The sequence below is a fragment of the Saccopteryx leptura genome, chromosome 1 (assembly GCF_036850995.1).
Source record: "Saccopteryx leptura isolate mSacLep1 chromosome 1, mSacLep1_pri_phased_curated, whole genome shotgun sequence".
Taxonomy (NCBI): Eukaryota; Metazoa; Chordata; class Mammalia; order Chiroptera; family Emballonuridae; genus Saccopteryx; species Saccopteryx leptura.
In genome coordinates this window covers 105,517,767-105,535,636 of record NC_089503.1, presented here as the reverse complement: position 1 = coordinate 105,535,636, position 17,870 = coordinate 105,517,767, and the positions used below count along the sequence as shown (strand labels likewise).

General features: G+C 43.8%; 1 protein-coding gene across 7 annotated transcripts in view; it reads right to left on the bottom strand.

Annotated features, from left to right (window-relative positions):
* Positions 1-855: 855 nt before the first annotated feature.
* Positions 856-17,870, bottom strand: part of ALG9 (ALG9 alpha-1,2-mannosyltransferase) — a 71,082-nt gene continuing 54,067 nt past the window's right edge. For 4 of the 7 annotated variants that reach the window (XM_066373234.1, XM_066373265.1, XM_066373294.1 and 1 more), the window contains 2 exons: positions 15,777-15,908; positions 5,227-5,363 (listed from right to left, as the gene is read on the bottom strand). In XM_066373234.1, coding sequence (XP_066229331.1) covers positions 15,782-15,908 — 127 coding nt within the window. In that variant the 3' untranslated portion in view covers positions 5,227-5,363; positions 15,777-15,781. Of the gene's footprint in view, positions 5,364-15,776; positions 15,909-16,334; positions 16,585-17,870 lie in introns of those variants that run through there. The other 3 variants (XM_066373244.1, XM_066373274.1, XM_066373254.1) reach the window with 2 other exon arrangements.

Genomic DNA, 17,870 nt, shown 5'->3' with positions numbered 1-17,870 from the left:
TATATGTGTTAAGATTCCACGTCATTAGTAAAGTCACTAGTTACTCAAGAGGGTTAAGGAAAGGAAGTAGTCACAGAGGTCTGAAGTCTAGAAAGGCTTCTTAGAAGAGAGGAAGACTCGAACTGGCCCTATCAGTATAAGTAACCGAGAGGATGGCCTTCTAGGCAGGGAAAACAATTATATAAATAAAGCATCCCTCTGTAAAACAGCTGGGAGAAAGAAACCAAAGTCAGTTTCAGGGGCACTTTGGGCCATGCGGGGAAATAACTGACAACCAGTGCTATAAAACCAGATGGCTACAAGAAGTTATCGGCTGTCAGGTGCAAAGTATAGGAGTGATATTTCAGGAATTCATTCACAGAAAAAGTTGTTCTGCTCCTGACAAAGGGCAAATTTATTTAAACGTTAGATAATACTAGATCCAGAATTCTTTATTATTATTGAGAGGTGGGAAGGCAGAGAGACAGACTCCTGCATGTGCCCAAACCAGGATTCACGTGGCAAGCCCCCTAGGGGGGTGCGCTGCTCATCTGGGCCTGAGCTATTTTTGCGCCTGAGGCAAGGCCATGGTGCCATGCTCAGTGCCTGGGGCCAACCATTCTAATGAGCCATGGCTGTGGTGGGGTGTGTTGTGTGTGTGTGGGGGGAGGCAGAGAGAGAGGGGTGGGGAAGCAGATGGTTGCTTCTCCTGTGTGCCCTAATAACCTGGAATCGATCGAACCTGGGACTTCCAAACACCAGGCTAACACTCTAGCACCGACCCAACCAGCCAGGGCCCAGATCCAGATTTCTATATTAAGATTCTCAGCCAATGAAAATTCTTTTTAAAATTTTTTATTTATTGATTTTAGCAAGAGAAGGGGGAGAGAGAGATAGGACCGTCAATCTTTCCTGTATGTGCTCCGACCGTGGATCAAACTGGCAGCCTCTGTGCTTCGGGACGATGCTCTAATTGAGCTAACCAGCCAGGTCACATGATGAAAATTCTTAATCCAAAAACAAAAGGTGAACCCTGAATCTCTCTTAGTTACAACACTGACAGAATGAGTGATGCGTAATGTGTATGGTTTTTCCAAATAAAATATAACTAACCCTCACTGGGTTCCCAAAGGCTTCTTGCTGGAGTTTTCAGACTAAACACTGAGCTATTTGGGCCGGACACAGGTCTATACACTCAAGGGTGGGAATGAAGTAGATGGAAGGAGTTGAGCTCCTTCAGTTTCCAATCTCCACCAAAGACTTAAAAGCTAAAAGGAAGAAAAGGAATTTTCCTTTTAAGAAAAGGATTTTCCTTTTATCATACTGCCAAGATTTATTTAATTTTTCTCTTTTGCAGAAAATACAAATATGTAATGTAAACACTGACGTGAACAAGCACAAGGTCAGGAAGGCAAATACACTGGACAATGCTCTTGCTTCGGTACTGAGCTGTGTCCTAACTTCAGCACAGCACAAGTCACATGGTTATACCTGTTGGGAAAATTGGAGGCAACATTCTTTTAGTTTTACTGAAGAGAAGCTCTGAAATCGAGCAATGCCATATGGAAGTCTGATCTTTCTCCTGCAAAAAATTATAAAGCTGAGCACATGTCTGTTTATAGGTTTACCAAGGCATGTAATTTAATGCAGAAGCATCACAATGAATTAACACATGAACTCCAATATGTCTATGGAGGCAAAGATTAAACTGTGCCTCTTCTCCCTTGACAGAGAAAATAAAATTAATCAAATTAAAGCACAGCTGCCTGACACCGGGCAGACACAGTGAGATCACAGCAAGCTATTTCAATACATCCCACAACATGCAAAGCATAATACAGGACTGCCATCGGCATTTACCCAAATGGTCACTCCAGATACAGTGCTGCAGAGTCACATGGGAACTGAACTCTAAGAAAAATGTCCCAATTAAGTAGTTAAAATCAAGAACTACCTTGATTTTAAAAATGTTTCCAAATTTGAATTTAGTGATAAAAGAGTATGAGATTCAATGTTCTGTGATTATCCCAAAAGATTAAAATGACAAGCCATCTTTCTTATCAGATGACAACCACCAGGCAGCAGGTAAACAGTGATAACAGGTGCTTATTACACAGTTTGGTTCAGTAACAGGACTCAGAGCTGGAAGATCCGGCACTCAGATATGGCTGCTTAAGCGGTTAGAGATCAGAGTCCTGCTATTGTCAAGCACAATTGCTCCCGCACTCAGCTCAATAATCAAAGGTTATTTCAAATAATCTAGTTCTTCATTCCTTGCTATTCAACACTCTATGGGGAAACAAGTACCTCCAATACCCTACCCCAACACTGGGCAGCACTGTCAGCTCACGCTGCACACTGGTTCCCTAGATGAGAACCAGTTACCCTGACCAGGTGTTCTGAAACTTTCCCCCAGCACAGTTAACCTCCCTACATTGATGAGGTAAAAATTTTACAATGTGCTTATATAAGTATCGCATGAAAAATGCCTTCACAACAAAAACCATTCATTTTTATACCCGCCCTACAGCACATGGCACAGTGTTCTGCAATTTCTTGTGTTCTCACCAGAGAGATGCACAGAGAAAACCAAAATTAGAGTTTAAAAGGGATAGAAACTGTTATTCTTGAGGTATCCTGGATCGATCATGACCTTTCTTTTGTGCTGTATTACTAAGTTCTTGCTAAGAGGGCTTTTTTATTCACATGCAAAATAAATCAACATCACACCACTTTGATGAGAAAAATGCATCATTAAACTCTCTTTCACTTTGCAAAAAGGACCGGGCATCAGCCTGACTCACAGCACACTGTGAGTACAGGTATGGCAAGGTATCTCACTGAAAATTCCCTATCCTGTTGTCAGACCAAATGTGCCAATATTTGGAAAAAAGTAATCAAGTATTAAGAATTAAATGCCAGAAATCTTTAAAGCACCGAGTAGGACCCCAGTCTATTCTTACTCTCCAATTACCTTTTTTCTTAAATTTTTTCATTTAAAAAAAGGGGGGGGGGAGAGAAAGAGAAGGGGAGAAGGAACAGGGAGCATCAATTCCCATATGTACCTTGAACAGGCAAGCCAGGGGTTTTGAACTGGCAACCTCAGCATTCCAGATTAATGTTTTATCCACTGCGCCACCGCAGGTCAGGCTCCAGTTACCATTCTTTACTCTCTAGACCCAGTGCCTCTCCAGTGCTTCAGCTGGAGCTCAGTCTTCCAGGAGGGGACCTTTTACGTGGTGACTAGCCACTTCTTCACTTTTCTCTTCTTTTGGAATCAGTTACTATTTAAAGTCCTTCTCTTTGAAAAATGAAAGATGAAAACTCTAAAAAATATTCAACCTATTTGCAGATCCTGGTCACAAATACCGTTACGAAAATAAGGCACCTATAATGTGGCCCCAGATTCACTACAGAAATGGAATCAATACTGGACCCTGTGTGGCTACAAAGGAGCACACCTTCCATGCATTAACAGCGCTTTCCTGCCACTGGCCCGGCAGCACGTGAAGCACTGCTGCAATGCGTCTTACCAACAGACAGGCTGGAGGCGCCAAGAACCCAAAGAAATACAGATAAAATTCTTCATTAACAGAAAGTTACAGCCCTGGCCGGTTGGCTCAGTGGTAAAGTGTCAGCCTGGCATGTAAATGTCCTGGGTTCGATTCCTGGCCAGGGCACACAGAAGTGCTCATCTCCTTCTCCACTCTTCCCCCTCTCCTTCCTCTCTCTCTCTCTTCCCCTCCCGCAGCCAAGGCTCCATTGGAGCAAAGTTGGCCCAGGCACTGAGGATGGCTCTATGGCCTCCGCCTCAGGTGCTAGAATGGCTCTGGTTGCAACAGAACAATGCCCCAGATGGGCAGAGCATCGCCCCCTAGTGAGCTTGCCAGGTGGATCCTGGTCAGGTGCATGAGAGTCTGTCTCTCTGCCTCCTCGCTTCTCACTTCAGAAAAATACAAAAAACACAAAAAAACACCCACAGAAAGTTACATTATCAATTGGGTTCTGGCCAACCTCATCATTCTTTCAAGTAATGTTTTTATAGTTAAGTAAGGGAATGTGGAAGGGCACTGGATGAGCAGCCAGGGAACCCAGATCTAGTGCTATTACTTACTGGCTGTGTGACCTTGAGCAAGTCACTTGACCTCCCCCTGTAGTCTCAGTTTCTTAATCTGTAAACAGGTATAAACCACTTGCCTTGTCTATCTCATGTTGCAACTGAGGATCAAATAAAAGAATGCAAAAGTGCTTCATAAACTGTAAAATAATGTATGTGAAAGTAAAGTAGAATACATACTTTGATTAAATGTTGTCTTTAAATTACCTATCTGACAAGAAGTGCCCCATGTAGGATGTATTCTGTAATACACACTCAAAATCGGGCTATAAATATACTCTACGGTTGTTTAAAAGAGGGAAATTCTCAGTTTCCTCAGGCATGGTCACAGAACACATACTTACAAATGGCATGTTATCCGAATCTACCAACTGAGAGATTTAATCTCCTATACAATTATAGTCTGATCCATTGATACCTTTACACAAGGAAGTCTTGAATTCAAGAAATAGCATGCTAAAACGTAAAAGAAAAAAACCCCACATAGTTAAAGATCGTTGTAAAGGAAATAAAATTAAAATAAGAGGCATCCTAAATAATGAAATCAGGTCTCAGTTCCTCGAGTATGTGCCTTTTTCCTGAGATATCTCCAGGACAGGATCCAAGCCCTGCAAGTACTTCCGAGCAGCTCCGTCTTGCTGGAGGTGAAAAGGACATGTGGGTTGATGACTAAGCTGTGCTCATTTTCTGGGATTTGAACAGGACAGTCTTCTAGAAGCTGCCAAGCAGCCTTGCTGGGGAAGCCCACGAGGCCCCAGAGCTGCCTGCTAGTTCTCGGATGCCAGGCCTGAGAGTAGAGAGCAGCCTGACACAGCCATCTAGGTCAGAGATTTTTAAGTCTTCCTAAGAGTGGATGTCGCTCTTCTCCAGTCCAGTAAACAGTGAACAGAAGAACCATGAGCTGTGGAACACCCCAACTACCTGACTGTTGGGCCTTTCTCTGCCTAAGAGCAAAACGTGAACATGCAGAACAGAGACCCAAGTGAGAAGGGAACAGATTGACTCTGACTGGCCCAGAGCATCCAGATTCCAGGTCTGCATCAGGCGGCCTTTATTACAAATATACAAACGATGACTTGGAGGGAGTCCTGTCAGTGGAATCACGACAACAGGATGGTTGTCCTTTGGGGCCACAGGCATGTTCTAACCTCCACTTTTCTTTCTGATTTGCTTTGCTTTCCGGGGTTTGAGGATGGTGTAGTTTACATACACTGTATACTGATCGGACAGGAAGGGAACATAGAAGGCCCGCAGCAGCCTGGATGATCTGGAAAACAAGGGAACAACAATAAAAAAGAATTTTATCATTAGAGAGAACTTACTAATGGTAATGAAAATGACGCAAGGAAATAAACTAAATGCCAAAGTAAGGATCAGTTATATAAGCAGCACAGAAAAGTGTTACAGTGGTACCTTGAGATACTAGCAGACCAACATATGAATTTTTTAAGATATGAGCTGCAACTCGGACCGTATTTTTGTTTGAGATCCAAGCGAAATTCTGAGATACAAGTCGTGATTCAGGAAGCTGCCACTAGTTGGCGCGTCGGCACATGGGTCCAGTATTGGCAGCACAACACCAGCATCTCGTTCTTTCTCACGTTACCTGCAGAATCAAGTCAAATCTCGTGTGATGTACTCGTTCTTGCATCATTTTTGCATTTTTCACTAACTTTTTTTGTGTGGAGCCAAAGAGTAAGTGTAAAGAACAGTGGTGAGAAGAGGAGGAGAATGTCAATAGAAGCAGAGCAAGAAATAATAGAAAACCTTGAGCATGGTGTATGAGCGATTGAACTGGCAAGGCTGTACGACTGCAATACATCTACAATCTGTATTATCCTGAAACAAAAGGATGCCATCAAAAGCGCAAATCCAGCAAAAGGAACTACAATTCTGTCCCAATTAAGGACAAATATCCATGAAGAAATGGAGAAGCTTCTGCTGGTGTGGGTGAAAGAGAAAGAGCTGGCAGGAGATACAGTGACGGAGACAGTAATATGCAAAAAGGCACGTATTATTTACGGCGACTTGAAGAAAAAAGGCCCATCAACCTCAAAAGTGGCAGAAGATGTGTTTAAGGCAAGTCACGGCTGGTTTGGAAATTTCAAGAAGAGATCTGGCATCCACTCGGTGGTGAGGCATGGTAAAGCTGCGAGTGCTGACGTTACGGCAGTGAGGAGTACATCGCACGTTTTGCTGCGCCTTTTGCAAAGGAAGGGTACATCCCCCAACAAGTGTTCAACTGTAATGAAATAGGATTGTTTTGGAAAAAAATGCCTCAGAGGACTTTCATCACTGCAAAGAGGTCAGGCCATAAACCCATGAAGGACCATCTGATCCTTACATTGTGTACATATGCTAGCGGTGACTTTAAAGTAAAGCCACTGCTAGTGTATCATTCCGAAAATCCTCGAGCCTTTAAGACTCACAAGATTCTTAAAGAAAAACTGCAGGTTATGTGGCGTGCCAATGCTAGAGCATGGGTTACGCGGCAGTTTTTTATTGAATGGGTAAATCTTATCCTTGATCTTGCAGTGCAGAAGTATCTTCAAGAAAATAAACTCCCAATGAAAGCTTACTAATCCTTGATAATGCTCCAGCCCACCCACCTGGTCTTGAAGATGACACTCTCGATGAGATCAAATTTGTGAAAGTCCTCTACCTCCCATCCAACACGACTTCAATCTTGCAACCTATGGGTCAGGAGGTCATTTCCAACTTTAAAAAGCTTTACACAAAGCACTTGTTCTGCTGCTGCTTTGAGGTGACTGAGAATACAATTCTAATCCTTCGAGAGTTTTGGAAAGATCACTACAACATCGTGATATGTTTACACATTGTTGACTTGGCATGGCAAGAGGTTATGAGAACCTTGAACTTGGCGTGGAAAAAGTTATGGCCTGATGTTGTTGCAGACAGGGACTTCGAAGGATTCAAACCAGAGACTGAGACTGAGGTAGAAGCGTTGGAGGAGATTGTGTCCCTCAGAAAGTCGATGGGTCTGGAGGTAGATGAGGGTGACGTAAACGAGCTTGTCGAGGAACACGAGGAGGAACTCTCAACTGAGGAGTTGAAGGAGCTCAGATGATGCAACATACGGAGCTTCTGCAAGAGATTAGCAGTGAGGAGGAGGTAGAGTCGGAGGAAGTGATTTCTACAAGTGAAATTAAAGACCTGCTGGCAATGTGGGAGAAGCTTTCAAGTTTCACTGAAAAGAAACACCCAGAAAAAGTTTCAACTGGTCGTGCTTCAGCACTTTTTAATGACACTTGTTTGTCACATTTCCCTAACATTTTAAAAGGCAAGCAAAAGCAAACCTCTTTGGACAGATTTTTATTCAAAAGTTCTGCAAGTGAAAGTGCCGAAAGTGCAGCCAAAAAGGCAAAAACCAGTGATGATTAAAAATACATAATGTATTTGACAATACGTCTGATAAGGGGTTAATAACCAAAATTTATAAAGAACTTGTAAAACTCAACACCAGGAAGACAAACAACCCAATCCAAAAATGGGCAAAAGAGATGAATAGACACTTCTCCAAAGAGGACATACAGATGGCCAATAGGCATATGAAAAAATGCTCAACATCACTAATCATTAGAGAAATGCAAATTAAAACCACAATGAGATATCACTTCACACCAGTCAGAATGGCGCTCATCAACAAAACAACACAGAATAAGTGCTGGCGAGAATGTGGAGAAAAGGGAACCCTCCTGCACTGCTGGTGGGAATGCAGACTGGTGCAGCCACTGTGGAAAACAGTATGGAGATTCCTCAAAAAATTAAAAATCGAACTGCCTTTTGACCCAGCTATCCCACTGTTAGGAATATACCCCAAGAACACCATAGCACTGTATGAAAAGAAGAAATGCACCCCCATGTTTATGGCAGCATTGTTCACAATAGCGAAGATCTGGAAACAGCCCAAGTGTCCGTCAGAGGACGAGTGGATAAAAAAGTTTTGGTACATATATACTATGGAATACTACTCAGCCATAAGAAATGATGACATTGAATCATTTACAATAACATGGATGGACCTTGATAACATTATACGAAGTGAAATAAGTAAATCAGAAAAAAACTAAGAACTATATGAATCCATACATAGATGGGACATAAAAATGAGACTCAGAGACATGAACAAGAATGTGATGGCAACGGGGGTGGGGAGTGGGGGGTGGGGGGAGTGGGGATGGGGCGAGGAAGGAGAGAGGGGTTGGGGGAAGGGAGGGGCACAAAGAAAACCAGATAGAAGGTGACAGAAGACAATTTGACTTTGGAGGAGGGGTATACAGCACAATCAAATGTCAAAATAATCTGGAGATGTTTTCTCTCAACATATGTACCCTGATTTATCAATGTCACTGATTTAAATTTAATAAATAAATTTTAAAAAATACATAATGTTAAGCTTAGGTTAAGTTTAAAATTAAGAAAGTGCATTTTTTTTACAATTAAGTTTTTGTGGTTTCATTTTAAGAAAGTGCAGTTTTAGTTTTGTTTAAAGAAAATGCAGTTTTACTTTACATTTAGTGTTAAGAAAGTGCAGTTTTAGTTTACGTGTCTACAGTGCCTGCATCCTTTCCTCCCTCCCTCCTCTGCCATTCATCTCCATTAGCCACATTCATCTGTCTCCAAGGTAAGAATACAGTACTAAATAATACTTTTTTCTTTTATTTCAAATATTTTGTTATGCATTGGTAAAGTATACATGTGTGTTTCTTAATTAAAAACATGTCTTTTTTCATAATTTAGGATGGTTTGGGGATGTTTCACAGGGCTGGAATGGATTATAGCTAATGCTCGACTTACGACCACGATTGGTTCCGAAAGACCAGTTGTAACATGATTTGGTCGTAAATTGAGTAGGCTATATATACAGTACTGTGAAATGATGTTATAAAATCTTTAAGTCTGGCCCTGGCCGGTTGGCTCAGTGGTAGAGCGTCGGCCTGGCATACAGGAGTCCCAGGTTCAATTCCCGGCCAGGGCACACAGGAGAAGCACCCATCTGCTTCTCCACCCCTCCCCCTCTCCTTCCCTCTCTGTCTCTCTTCTCCTCCCACAGCCAAGGCTCCATTGGAGCAAAGTTGGCCCAGGCGTTGAGGATGGCTCCATGGCCTCTGTCTCAGGTGCTAGAATGGCTCTGGTTGCGACAGAGCGACGCCCCAGATGGGCAGAGCATCGCCCCCTGGTGGGCATGCCGGGTGGATCCCGGTTGGGCGCATGCGGGAGTCTGTCGAACTGTCTCCCCGTTTCCACTTCAGAAAAATACAAAAAAAAAAAAGAAATCTTTAAGTCATGTTTTATCATAATTTTTTTTCATTATTGTTATATATCATAATTTTCTTTGTTCATTTTATGCCATTTGTATCATCTCTACATCATTTTGTTTCTTTTTACATTCGTCAGGTTTAAGTAAAACACTGCATTACCAGTAAAACTGGTTTAATATTTGCAAAGACAATTTCCTCTTGGTAGACATCTTGGGAGGGGTTTGATGAAAAATATCCAAGACACAAAACACAAATTGCTGTACCGAGTCTGGGATAACAGTTGAAATGGTGCACGCAGAGATGGTAGTGCTGCCGGAAGCTGGTCCGCACTGTCATATGCTCAGCTGGGCAACACTTGCACTGCCAGACGCAGAGTAGTTGTGGCGAGCGATTGTGGTCCTCAAGTCAAATGGTCATAAGTTGTACAGGTCGTAAGTCGATCAATATTTGTAAATCTATTTCAGTTATTTTAAATGGGAGAAATTTGATATACAAGTTGACTGACTTACAAGCTCGGTTACAGAATGAATTAAAACTTGTATCTCAAGGTACCACTGTATTTAGCTACTTGATCATGATAAAAAATTTAGTCAAAACCAAGGACCTTGTTACCCACACCAAAAAAGACAGTCTATCAAGCCACAGTACATTCTTCAAAGGAGCTCTGTGTCTTCACCTTGCATTAGGATAACACAGGAAAGGTCCAGACCAGCCAAAGGGCTGCTATTACTGAAATAAATTCTTTTTAGCAAGACGGAGAGAGGGGGACAGACAGGGACAGAGATAGGAAGGGAGAGAGATGAGAAGCATCAATTCAGTTAGAGTACTTCAGTTGGTTGTTTTCTCATACATGCCTTGATGGAGGGCAGAAGGCGCTACAGATGAACCAATGGCCCCTTACTCAAGCCAGCAACCTTGGGCTTCAAGCCAGTGACAATGGGGTCATGTTTATGATCCCACACTCAAGCTGGCAACCCCTCACTCAAGTCAGTGACCTCAGAGTTTTGAACCTGGGTCCTCAGCAACTGAGGCTACGCTCTATCCTCTGCGCTGCCTAGTCAGGTACCAGTAAATTTCTTTTTTTTTTTTAAACTCACTTGCGTTATTTTTTTATTTTATTTTTTTTTTAGATTTCATTTATTCATTTTTTTTTAATTTATTTATTCATTTTTAGAGAGAGAGGAGAGAGAGAAGGGGGAAGGAGTAGGAAGCATCAACTCCCATATGTGCCTTGACCAGGCAAGCCCAGGGTTTTGAACCGGCAACCTCAGCGTTCCAGGTCGACGCTTTATCCACTGTGCCACCGCAGGTCAGGCATTTATTCATTTTTATTAGAGAGAGAAAGAGATAGAGAGAAGAGGGGGACGAGCTGGAAGCATCAACTCCCATATGTGCCTTGACCAGGCAAGCCCAGGGTTTTGAATCAGCAACCATTTCCTCCTTGCCCACTACACACCCACCACACCAGCCTCCTTCCATTTCCTCAATATTGTAAGTTCTTTCCTACCCTAGGGTCTTTGCAGATGCTTCCCACTCCCACCTGGAACACTCTTCCATCGACTGTTTTTTTCATCAGTAGACCATCTCATCTTCCATTCCTTATCTTGAAAGTTAGCTTGGAGAGGTCTTCCAGCCATCCTGGGAAAGCCTGGGTTGCTACTTCTATTACTTCACCTCTTGGTACAACTTATGTTTCTACACAACACTTTACAATTTATAATTATATACTTATTTGTTAACTTATTGACCGCCTGTCACCTACCTCCAGATTTCTGGGACCAAGTCTTTTTTTTTTTTACAGCGACACAGAGAAAGAGTCAGAGAGAGGGATAGATAGGGACAGACAGACAGGAACAGAGAGAGATGAGAAGCATCAATTATTAGTTTTTCGTTGTGACACCTTAGTTGTTCATGATTGCTTTCTCATATGTGCCTTGACCGTGGGGCTACAGCAGACCGAGTAACCCCTTGCTCAAGCCAGCGACCTTGGGTCCAAGCTGGTGAGCTTTCCTCAAACCAGATGAGCCCACGCTCAAGTTGGCGACCTCAGGGTCTCGAACCTGAGTCCTCTGCATCCCAGTCCAAAGCTCTATCCACTGCGCCACTGCCTGGTCAGGCTGGGACCAAGTCTTTTATTTACAAATAGTATAGTGTCTGGCACACATTAAGTACTGAAAAACAGATGATGGATGTACAGATGGGTGAGTGGATGGATGGATGGATGGATGAATGCATGGAAGGAAGGAAGAAAGGGAGGGAGGGAGGGAGAGAGGAGGGAGGGAGGGAGGGAGGGGGGAGGGAGGGAGGGAGGGAGGGAGGGAGGGAAGAGATAAAGAGAGGGAGGGAGGAAGGGAGGGGGGAGGGAGGGAGGGAGGGAGGGAGGGAGGGAGGGAAGAGATAAAGAGAGGGAGGGAGGAAGGACCGATGTAGAGTGCAATGGAGGGATTTTATTCACAAGTGACTGAACACCATGTCAAGTAAAGGGTTAAGTCAGGAATACAATAACGGACAGAGAGGGTTTCTTCTCTCAGTGAGGAATTCGAAGTGCAACTGAATGTGTCGTTTGAAATAACCATCTTCCTAAGGACAAAACCTTGTTCTGACTTCGATACATCAAGAGAGACCAGAAGGACTCTGAATCTCTCATGTCTCCTCAGTGACAATCATAAAAATTCAACATCAGATTCTAGACAGTGTGTTCAGGAAGCAAGAAGGCACTTCTAGTTAAGTAAGAACAGGAACTATGTAAGAGGTAGGGACTACATATAAGAAGTTAAGTGTCTGTTTATCATCAGAGCTTGCTGTAAGAAAAACTTTATTAAACCTTTTCCGCTGCAGATTCCACTTTTCATCTTTTTTTTTTTTTTTTTTTTTTTTTTTACAGAGACAGAGAGTCAGAGAGAGGGATAGACAGGGACAGACAGGAACTGAGAGATGAGAAGCATCAATCATTAGTTTTTCGTTGCGCATTGCGATCCGTTGCACATTGCAACACCTTAGTTGTTCATTGATTGTTTTCTCATATATGCCTTGACCGTGGGCCTTCAGCAGACCGAGTAACCCCTTGCTGGAGCCAGTGACCTTGGGTCCAAGCTGGTGAGCTTTTTGCACAAACCAGATGAGCCCGTGCTCAAGCTGGCGACTTCAGGGTCTCGAACCTGGGTCCTTCTGCATCCCAGTCTAACACTATACCCACTGCGCCACCGCCTGGTCAGGCTCCACTTTTCATCTTTAATGGCAGTTTTGATCTTTAACATCTAAAGCTAATGATTACTTCAAGAAGAGGACATGAGACCTGACTGGGTGGTGCACAGAGGATAGTGTCGGACTGGGATGCAGAGGACCCAGGTTCGAAACCCCAAGGTCATTGGCTTGAGCGCAGACTCATCAGCTTGAGTGAGGGGTCGCTGGCTTGAGCATGGGATCACAGACACGACCCCTGGTTGCTGGCTTGAACCCAAGGTCATTGGCTTGAGCAAGGGGTCACTTACTGTGCTGTAGGCCCCAGGTGAAGGCACATATGAGAAAGCAATCAATGAACAAGGTGCCACAACGAAGAATTGATGCTTCTCATCTCTCTCCCTTCCTGCCTGTCCCTATCTGTCCCTCTCTCTGTCTTTGTCACAAAAAAAAAAAAAAGGACACGAGGCACAGTCAATATCCACACCTCTGAGCTGGGACAGGAACACTTAATTTTTTTAAAAAAAATAAAAGTTGAATTGAATTCTTTATTTCTAAAACCATAGCTGCTGTTCTAGATGAAATCCTTGCCCATCAATAGCTCTAATATGCTAAGCATGTCGAGGGCCTTGTAATTTGTTACACTGTATCACTAATGGGAAAGGGAAAATGAAATTGGTTATTAGACTTTGAAAGGAGCAATTGAGCACTGAAAACACATATGTGCACATATTCACACACGTAAAACAAAGATTAGTCTGAGTCACAAATTAAAACAAAAGCCTATCAAAACTCATAGAACAGGCCCTGGCTGGTTGGCTCAGCGGTAGAGCGTCAGCCTGGCGTGCGGGGAACCCGGGTTTGATTCCCGGCCAGGGCACATAGGAGAAGTGCCCATTTGCTTCTCCACCTCCCCCCTCCTTCCTCTCTGTCTCTCTCTTCCCCTCCCGCAGCCAAGGCTCCATTGGAGCAAAGATGGCCCAGGCGCTGGGGATGGCTCCTTGGCTTCTGCCCCAGGCGCTAGAGTGGCTCTGGTCTCGGCAGAGCGATGCCCCGGAGGGGCAGAGCATCGCCCCCTGGTGGGCAGAGCGTTGCCCCTGGTGGGCGTGCCGGGTGGATCCCAGTCGGGCGCATGCGGGAGTCTGTCTGACTGTTTCTCCCCGTTTCCAGCTTCAGAAAAATACAAAAAAAAAACCCAAAAAACACCTCATAGAACAATGTCTGTCATATTGTGATGCCCTGGGGAAGCACAGGCAGTGTAACTCAGGGAGACATAAAATACACACCTCTGTCATGGAAATGGAAACACCTCCCTTACCAGTGAACAAGTCACCCAAGTGACTCAAGGATGAAACAGATGTGGACAAAGCGATTGTCTGAAGGGCATAATTAGCTGACAGCTCAGAATGTTTTCTAATTCAATTACCAGCCCTATCTATTGACGTTAGGAAGCATTCTGCTGTGGAAATTTAAATCTACCCTTGCTGATGTCATGCAAGACTGGCTACGACCTGACCCGTGGTGGAGCAGTGGATAAAGCGTCGACCTGGAACTCTGAGGTCGCCGGTTCAAAACCCTGCACTTATCTGGTCAAGGCACATATGGGAGTTGATGCTTCCTGCTCCCCCTTCTTTCTCTCTCCCTCCCACTCTCTCTCCTTTCTAAAATGAATTAAAAAAAAAAAAAAAAAAAAAAAAGACTGGCTGCTGTCCCTGATGTCTCCAATTCAACAGGCACAAATAGAAATACTGGGTCAATTTTTCATTTCAAAAAGAAAACATCCTAGTTCTCAGGTTTTTTCCTTCTTTCCTTCCCTTTCCTACCTTCCTTCCCTTTCTTCCTTCCTTCTTTCCTTTACTTCCTCCCTCCTTCCCTTCCTTCCTTCTTTCCTGTCTCCAATTCAACAGGCACAAATAGAAATACTGGGTCAATTTTTCATTTCAAAATGAAAACGTCCTAGTTCTCAGGTTTTTCCCTCCCTCCCTTCCTCCCTCCCTCCTTCTCTTTCTCTTTCTTATTTATTTTTGTATTTTTCTAAAGTTAGAAGCCGGGAAGCAGTCAGACAGACTCCCGCATATGCCCTACCAGGATCCACCTGGCATGCCTACCAGGGGGTGATGCTCTGCCCATCTGGGGCGTTGCTTGGTTGCAGCTGGAGCCATTCTAGTGCCTGAGGTGGAGGCCATGGAACCGTCCTCAGCACCTGGGCCAACTTTGCTCCAATGGAGCCTTGGCTGTGGGAGGGAAAGAGAGAGATAGAGAGGAAGGAGAGGGGGAAGGGCAGAGAAGCAGATGGGCGATTCTCCTGTGTGCCCTAACCAGGAATTGAACCTGGAACTTCCACACGGTGGGCCAACGCTCTATCACTGAGCCAGCTGGCCAGGGCCATCTCTTTTATTTTTATCCATTCATCCATCTCCCACCCATCCACCCTGCCAGCCATCCACCTAAATACTAACATCCGTATGTACCTGTGGTGTGAGCTGACTGCCAGTCTTTCTTTTTTAAGATACTACCTCTCTGTCTCTGGCCTGTGCTCTCTCTTGTACTTAGTTCACATTTAAGTGCTAGCCTTTCTACAACCTTCAGCACAGACCTAGACCTTCCCAGCAATCTTCAGTTCTGGAGAGAATCTCAGAATTCCCTCAAGACTTAATCATAGTTGCCTCACCTGTGGTGGTACAGTGGATAAAGCACTGACCTGAATGCTGAGGTTACCAGTTTGAAACCCTGTGCCTGCCAGTCAAGGCACATACGACAAACAACCAATGAACAACTAAAGTGAAGCAACTATGAGTTGATACTTCTTGTTCCACCCTTCTCTCTCTTTTCTCTCTGCAAAATCAATTAAAAAAATAAAATAGATTTAATCATAATCAACCTCTAGTCCCTTATTAAGCAATCTGAGAACTGCTCAAGAGGCTGGTATATAGCAAAAATATGACTATTACTTAATATTCTTTAATAGGAACTAAGATGAGGGACATTGCTCTAATGGTAACACACAGATGACATCCATAACACAGAGTATGAACACAAGAGATACATGCTACATTTATACTCTACTAGAATGTCAGTCCCCTGAGGATAGCACTTTACCTGTCTAACGGCTATATCTCCAACTTTAGAACACAGCCACAGAACGTGCCCAATCAACAGTCTGTGAATGAAAGAATGAATGACTATGCCCATACTCTGAAATCAGAGCATTTGTTTACCTCACTTACTTCTGGCAATATTCATCTTCCAGAGAAAAAGGAAATACCAAAAATAATATTAAGCTCTTCTTCCTCTTCTTTTCCGAAAAATTCAGTCCAAAAGCCATGAGGTGGGGCAGAGCAAAGGAGGACCTATGGTGTGTGGTGTGGGAGAGGAGCAGCAGTGAGCACAGGCCATGTGCAGGTGTCCACACCAGCAAGGAAATATTAATGCTGAAGGTCAGCAACTTATCAGTTTACATGGACTGTGCCCAATCATCATTGTGCATGTGACTAGAATGACACTGCATTTTCAGCAGGCATGTCCAACAGACCCATGTATTCAATGACTACATTCAGTTCTGACTTTTTGGTAACAACCTCCAAAGACCCATCCTGTGCGATGATCTGGAAGTTTGCTGAGGCACAATTTGGAATCACAGCTGCAGGACTAGTTCGCAGACTGAATTACCTCATTTACTCGTGGCCCTTGGCCAATCATCTGACAACATCACAACCTCTTGACCAGTCACCTTTAGCCAATATTCAGAATGAGGATTGAGAAAAAGTTGCAGTTAAGCAACTGGCCATTGTCTGAACTTCAGTCCCACCAAGTGTGCTGGGGAAATGCTATACTCCCTGTCTCTTTTCCATCCGACAGCTACTTGGATGTGAAGTTACTACACGCTCCACCCACCACTCCTGTGGAGAAAACACTGGAAGTGTCCAGGTGCCTGCCCTGCTCTCTGGATCCTCCTCTGGGCTTCGCTTCTATGCAACAAACTGTGCAACCCTGGAGGCCACATCCAGCAGATGATGCTTGCAAGCTCTAAAGAGACGAGATAAATAATAAGGATGCTTTAAAATAACTCAACAGTCTATATTTTGCCAAATAAGGGCATCAAAAGTTTCTGGAGAAATTCTTATTTCACCTTTTTCTCCCTTCTACTCTGACATAAGTCCAGTTCTAAGAATGTGAAGTAGTCCTGACCTATGGTGTGAATACATCTGACCCGGGCTGGCCCGTCAAGGCACATACAAATAACTACTACGAACTGATACTTACCACTCCTCCCCTACCTCTTTCTCTCTTCACTTCTCTTTAAAATCAATCAATAAAACAAAATAAATAGAAGATAAAATGCATCAAATGATCAATAAACATTTTCTGGGACACTACTGTGTGCTAGAAGTTGTAGGGAATCAGCAAGAGGTGTGGTTCTAAGACTCAGGGAACTTAGAACAAAGACCTCCAACGGTGACGGCTAACAGCAGTGCAGTCCTAACATGGCACACAGTGTTCAAACTTGAGACTCTCTGCGGGACGAACGTCAAGCACAGGTGGTCTGTACATAGTCGCTTTCTACAGAACTAATTTTATATAAATGGAAAACAAATTTTCTAAGCTTCAGAAAAACAAAAATGGTTTATTTCTTTTAAAATGTCAGCAGATCTCAATGACTAAGCGGCTGAAGAACACAATGAGTGAAGTACCAACGTGTCCCGGAACCTATCGCAAGGATGGGGACCAGGAGGACAGATGGGCTAAAGCTGATAAAGGAACCAAGTACAGAACAAAGAACTAATAAAGAGTCACAACCGCAAAGGAAGTTGGACCTCTTCGTCCTCACAGGTGCTCAGCATTCTTAGCACAGAGGAAGGCACTGTCAACACCACCATGACTGGTGTGTAGGGGGAGACGAGCTCACTTCAGTTACTGGTCCAGGAGAGAACTAATTTCATCCCAAGGGTCTAGACACCACCTGAAGCCTTTCAAACTATTGGCCTGCAACCAAACTCAGCCAGAGTGGAGTCTCCCTTTCCAGCAGGCAGGAAGAAGATGCAGACGGAGACACCTGCTGGACTGGTTTGTGTGCCATATGTCTCTTCTCAAACAAATCTCCTTTAAAAGGGAAAATTTTAAAGAATATCCCATTCAAATGAAGAATGGCACAAAAGGGGTGTGGTGGTTTTTAAAACATGTCCATAAATGCTTCCACACTCCTCCCATCAACAGGGAAGGTTACGTCCCTTGAACAAGAGCTATTCCAGTGGCTTGCTGTAAGTGAACAGAAAGAGGCAGCAATGTTACTGTGTGAACTACAAGGCAGGTCA